Source organism: Nestor notabilis, unplaced genomic scaffold (genome assembly GCF_000696875.1).
Source record: "Nestor notabilis isolate BGI_N333 unplaced genomic scaffold, ASM69687v1 scaffold17837, whole genome shotgun sequence".
Lineage (NCBI taxonomy): Eukaryota > Metazoa > Chordata > Aves > Psittaciformes > Psittacidae > Nestor > Nestor notabilis.
In genome coordinates, this window is record NW_009935424.1 from 1 (window position 1) to 5,906 (window position 5,906).

At 44.8% G+C, this 5,906-nt stretch overlaps 1 protein-coding gene across 1 annotated transcript in view; it reads left to right on the forward strand.

Moving 5' to 3' along the window:
- Window positions 1-6: 6 nt before the first annotated feature.
- MAP2K5 (mitogen-activated protein kinase kinase 5) overlaps window positions 7-5,906 on the forward strand; it is a 122,334-nt gene continuing 116,434 nt past the window's right edge. Inside the window, exon 1 of the mRNA XM_010017853.1 lies at window positions 7-133. Within this exon, the coding sequence (XP_010016155.1) occupies window positions 32-133 (102 nt within the window). The 5' untranslated portion in view covers window positions 7-31. The remainder of the gene's footprint in view (window positions 134-5,906) is intronic.

Genomic DNA, 5,906 nt, shown 5'->3' on the forward strand with positions numbered 1-5,906 from the left:
GCTCTGGCTGCTCTGCGGCCCCTCCCGCGCCATGGAGAGCCAGGCGCTGGTGATCCGCATCAAGATCCCCGACGGTGGGGCCGTCGACTGGACCGTGCATTCGGCGCCTCAGCTGCTCTTCAGGGACGTGCTGGTGAGTCCCCGCGAGGGCCCGGGAGCAGCGGGGTCTGCGGTCACTCAGGGCCGGTGGGCAAAGTGGGGACAAAATCTCTGCCTGGGGGGCGAAAGGTGGTGGTGGTTTGTTCAGGGACGGGGTTTTTGCTGCCTCCTGTCTGCGCCTGAAAGTTGTAATGGGAAAGTGACTGCAAGAAACCAGGGGCCTGGGGATGCCAGGAGTGCGGCATGCCGGGGTCTTGGTGTGACGGGGCCGGCAAAGGCAGCGCTTTACCGTGATGTAAAAAGTTGTGCTTTGGAAATTAGTGCCTCCCTGGGTTTGGCATGGTATCTGTGTTCTCTGCACCTTGGCTGTAGCTGCTCTTGCTGTTGGTGATAGTGCCCATAGCCGTGCTCTGGGTTTGTTGTATCTGCTTTGCCCTGAAATGCCCTCAACCCCTGCCTGCCTTGTTTTCTCCCCATGTGCACATCAAGCGTACAGCGAATCCTCTGTTTACTCAGTAGTAGTTGTGCATACTTATCGCACTGTTTCTTCTTAACTGTATCCTTAGCCCAAAGAAAACTGTATTCTTTGTGTGCAGCTCATATTTAACTTTCTTCAGGATGCCCTTACCTTTTCTACATAACACATCTCTGCTAAAGACTCTGCCGTAAGGGGTTGATTTACTGGAGAATGTTTGATGTTGGGCCTATGGAAGATTGCAGAGGTAGCTGGAGCGGATGGCAAATGTTTCAGGTTTTGTTCTTCCTAATATTTAGCATTATCCAGGACTTTCTATAGATGGAGGAGACCTCTTGACAGATCAATGAGGTTTTGGGGCAGTTTCCCCTTGGAGCAAGCCTGGGATAACCAACTGTACCCTTCAAAGACAAATGGTGCGAATCTCAGCCAGGTTTACTCCACGTTCTGCTTCATGTTGTCAATTTTTTCCCCAAATAAAGTGAGATAATCCCTGATGCTTGGACTATCCTTTGGCATTTTTAGGATTATTGGAAATTTAAGTTTGGTTATATTACTTAAAAGTAAATAGAGAAGTGTTGTCAGGTTGAAGGCATGGCTTTGCAAAACCATTTTGCTAGTTAGTTGTCATCCTTGCTGTTTCAGCTTAAAAGTAGCTGTGGGTACATGGCCCTTAATCCAGAGCTGTGTAGTTTGTTTAACAAGTAGGTTGAAAAGAAGTGCTTGAACTGGAGCCTATGGTTTGCTCTGAGCTCCTGGCCCTGCTGCAGTGCTAGTTCTGGGAGTGCTCTGGGAGCCTTCCTTTGGGGCAGCGGTGAGGAATGGGGGCTTGTGTCTGATGTTGGAGAGGGCTTCAGGCAGCACAGCTGTACCTCGGTGGTTGGACCCTATCTTACGTGTGAGGTAGCACCTGCAGTTTCTGTTCTGGCTGCTCTGTCCTGCTGCAGCTGATGACTTCTTGACCTGAAGTTAAAATGAACCTGTGTGTTAAGTGGGGATACAATGTTAAAAGCCTTTTGGAACCAGGTCTCAAGGAGAAGTTACTGCTGTTGAAGTAGCACCAATAGGCTTCACCTGCATTGATTTATTAGTTTTATCAGGGCAAAGTACTGAGCTCTGGTCTAGTGAGAAGCCCCGCTGTGAGGAGTCTGAGTAGTTACCTCCAGCATGCTGGGAAGAGCCCAGCAGGGTGCTTGACACCTGAAGTGCTTCTAGGAGTCATTGTGGCCAATGTCCAGGGTCTGTGCTATAGGCACGTCTACCCCAGCCAAGCACAGCTGCTGAAGTGGGGAGCGTATCCTTACACGATTGCTTTATTTAGCAGAGCAGAGCATTGTGGTGGACTGCAGCAGCTGCGTGGCCACAAGTGCTGTTCACTCTTCTTCATCAGTGGACATCTTGGATGTGGGGATGGTGGGTGTTATGACAGTGTTCATCTGGGAGCACAGCTGTGCAGTAATATCCTTGGATGATTGTAATTTTTATGTCAAAAACTCTCTTGTGCACTGTGAAATCTTACGAGAAGAAGGAAGAAGTTTAATAAGGTCTGAACTGTCTCAAGGCCATCACTTGGAGAGGGCTGGAGCAGCTCTGCTCTGGAGCCAGGCTGAGAGAGCTGGGCTGGGTCAGCCTGGTTCTCCAGGAGAAGGCTCCAGAGAGACCTTAGAGCATCTCCCAGTGCCTAAATAAAAAGGGCTACAAGAAACCTGGAGAGAGGCTTAGGACAAGGGGAATGGCTTTAACCTGCCAGAGGGGAGATTGAGATGAGCTCTTAGGCAGAAGTTCTTCCCTGTGAGTGTGCTGAGGCTCTGGCACAGGGGGCCCAGAGAAGCTGGGTGGATCTGGGATCACTCTTCTGAGGCAGGTGCCATGGTTGGCTTTGTATTAAGATGACCCCATAACATTATCTGAGACCAACAAGATATTTTTTTAAACATGATTTTAGTTAATTTAACTAAATCCCAGCAGTGTGAACAGCCATGTGTATCCTTGCAGCATTTCATGCTGGTATGCAAGATTATTTCCATCTTCCTTTTTCAGACAAGAAGCTGCAGTGTAGAGTCACCAAATACCCTGTCCATAGCCATAGAGTAGCCTGTTGGAGTGAGGAGTCGGATGCTTAGATGCTTATGTGCCCATATAAGAACATTTTAGCCTTACAGACTAAATGACACATTTCTTAATTTTCAGCTGCTCTAATTCTGTCTTGGAGGAGCCTTTCCAGATACTAAATGGTGTAGCAGGTATTCAACTGGAAAGCCTGATACCTGCAGATTGCTTCTGGTGGTTGGCCTCGATGCTGTAGGATGGTGCTTGACCCATGGAAGCAGCTCTACTTGTATGCTTTAGGTTAGGCATTTTCTTGATTACTCTCCTAAACTGAGTGCTAAGAGCTGTTCTTCATAATGTCACTTTAAATATGTTCTGTGTATATCAGCTTTGCAGAGCTGTGAGTTACCAGTAAATAGATTTATTTTTAAGGCACCACTAAATGAATTACAATAAGCTTATTTTTTTTTCAACAAGCTGTCTGGATTTGTTTGCTCTGGCTGTCACTGGAGTGTTGAAGCACTTGGTGTTAATTCAGGGTAACCTCATGATGTCATACTGAGATAAAATAAGTTTTAACTGAAACGGGAGTGAGAGCCATGGTGTCAATATTTACCCTGTCATTTAAAGCAGTGCTTCTGTGTTTTCTGCTTCCTTACCCCAGACGGAAGTGCTCCACAGCTCTTCCAAAGAGCAGATTTGGGGTTCTTGTTTCAGCTGCTGTTCTCTGAGTTTTCTCCTCATTATTAGAGGCTTTTCAGTTTTGTAAGATGAAATAGAAACTATTGTGTATGTGAGTCTGCTTGAACAGTGTCTACAGGTTGTATTTTATTGTTTGGGATCTCTGTTGTGATAGTAGAAAATCATCATACATGAATAATCTAATGAAATTTAGAGTAATCCTTTAAGCTTGGGTCACTGAGAGGCTTGAGCAGGGAAGTCGTATGTAGCTGATGAAAATACTACGGAAACTACAGAGTAAGGGTGTGATTTCCCTCCTCCCACTTCCTGCAGGAATAGTTTTGCTCAGATGCGTTGATTTAGTACAAGTATTTAAAGCTGATAAGAACAAAGTTTTTTGTGGCTGTTGGTAGGGTTTTCTTTTCAACTCTTGATGTACTGTAAGACAGTTACGGTGCATGGTTCTTAAATTCATGTACTTGTTTATTACATTTTGAAGAAGTTCTAATATATAAGTAGTTATTCTAAATAGGGGCAGAGTAAGTATTTATCATCTCTTTCAGTGCTATCGCAGCTTTGGGAGCCTTGAAGCTTCCCTAGCAGGCGTTTGGGACTGTCAGACCTGTCTCTTTCTCAGTGCTGTGCTTACACACCTCTTACATACAGCTTAAATACCCCAGGTTGGGCTCCTTTTCTGATAATTTTTAAATGGAAGCATCTGTGTGCCCACATAAGAACATTTTACAAGGGGCTTACATCTAACAGGATTAAGGTGTGTTTGCTGAGGAATTTTCAACGTTTAACTAAGTGGATTTAGAAAGAATCGGTTCACAGTACAGTTGGGCAAGACTTAAATTTCCTGCTAGGAGCAGAGGGTGCAGCTTGGCTGGCTTTTGACAGAGGACTGGCAGAGCTGTCAAACCCCAGAGAAGTATTTAAATGGAGAAATTTTTATTAACATGGCTATGTTTGGGGAGGTGTTTTGCTTTTTTTTGGCTCCTTAAATTCACAGTGTATATACTTAGGCAGCTATATTGAAAATCTTTTATCCTTTGTATACAATTAAGAGTTTAAAATGAATCAATAGCATGTAATTTAACATCTAAAAGGAAAAGACAATGAGAAAGTTGTAGAAACACTCTTTGCTTTGGTTAGCTCTGTGGAAATCTTTAGGTTGCTTTTGCAGCTTTCTCATTTTATTTATTGTGGGTCTTCAGCATTGCACAGAATGTTTAATTTCCTGGTTTTAGACTTAAAGCAAAAATAGCAAAACCAAAAGTGACAGGACAGTGATCACTAAAGCTCTGATGCGGAGGGGTGCTCAGCACCCTGAGATGCTCACAGTGCATGTTCTACAATAAATATGGTTGTTCATTAATTTCTAATCACTCGGTGACACTGTCAGTGGAGAGATTGTCTGACATGAGAAATCAGGCAGCAGGAAGGAACAAACCATGCTGTGCATTTATGCCGTGCCCTTACATGACATATTGCAGCCTTGCAAAGGCTGACAGCAGCACATGCACTAGGAGCCTGGGATGACTTCAGTCTGAGCAGTGATTTTTCACTGAATTTTGAGTAAATGCTGTGTGAAAAGGCTAAAAAACCTCCAAAGGACTCTTCTCCTCTTGGTTTAGTTGTACAGGAAAGGTTTGTATTAGCAAAAAAATGCTGATTTGGATCAGAGATCTGTAACACTTGGAAGTGTTTTGTGTATTTTGTGATGGGCTTGTGTATGAGTTGCACATCCCCTAAGAAAGGGCTTTCATGGCATCATCGTAACGCTGAGGCTGGAGGTTGCCTTCAAGATTTGTGCATTCACTTCTTTGGGTGAATTCAGGGCAGCCAATGTGTTTGAATCCATCTACTAAGGTTAAAAGTTTAGATTCTGCTTGGCAAAGAGCCCTTCAAACTTTCCTCCTTGCATGGCTCAGAGGCGCAGTGCTGCTTTGCGAGGTCCATTTCCTCTTTGCTGGGTCCCGCCACTTTCCAGGGCTGTTGTGGAGTGAAAGCAACAAAACCTTGTGCAGTTTCACAGCTACTGTTTTAATTCAGGATGGCAGCCCACCTGGAGCTGTTTGTTACCCTACTCTCAGGGCAGAAGATGGAGCTGTGTGATGATATCTTGCAGTGGGAGGACCAGGGCAGTTGGGAGATAGAGGAGGAATTGGGGTGATGTGAGCAGGACTGAGAGAGAAAACATGCTTTCTTAAATAGAAAGCCACTCATAAACCTCCATTTTTATGACTGACTTGGATGAATTAGATGTATATTTTTCTATAACCTATGGACAAAATCGATTCTTTAAACTGTAAAACCAGACAACACTAACTTGTTTGCAAGGATGATTGAGTTATTTGAAATGAAAGCAGTTCTTTCTCAAGGTAACGTGGAGAGGAAGGAGGAGAGCACTGTGATTTGTACTGGTCTGTGTTGTGTGCTAAAAGGTTTGTAGTTTTGGGGCACTGGTGAGTAGCAGGTCTTTAAGTCTTCAGCCTGCAGCTGGGGAGGCATTATTCTAAATCATCTCATAGATCAGACGTTAGGCAGAAGCTCTTCCCTGTGAGGGTGCTGAGGCACTGGCACAGGGTGCCCAGAGATG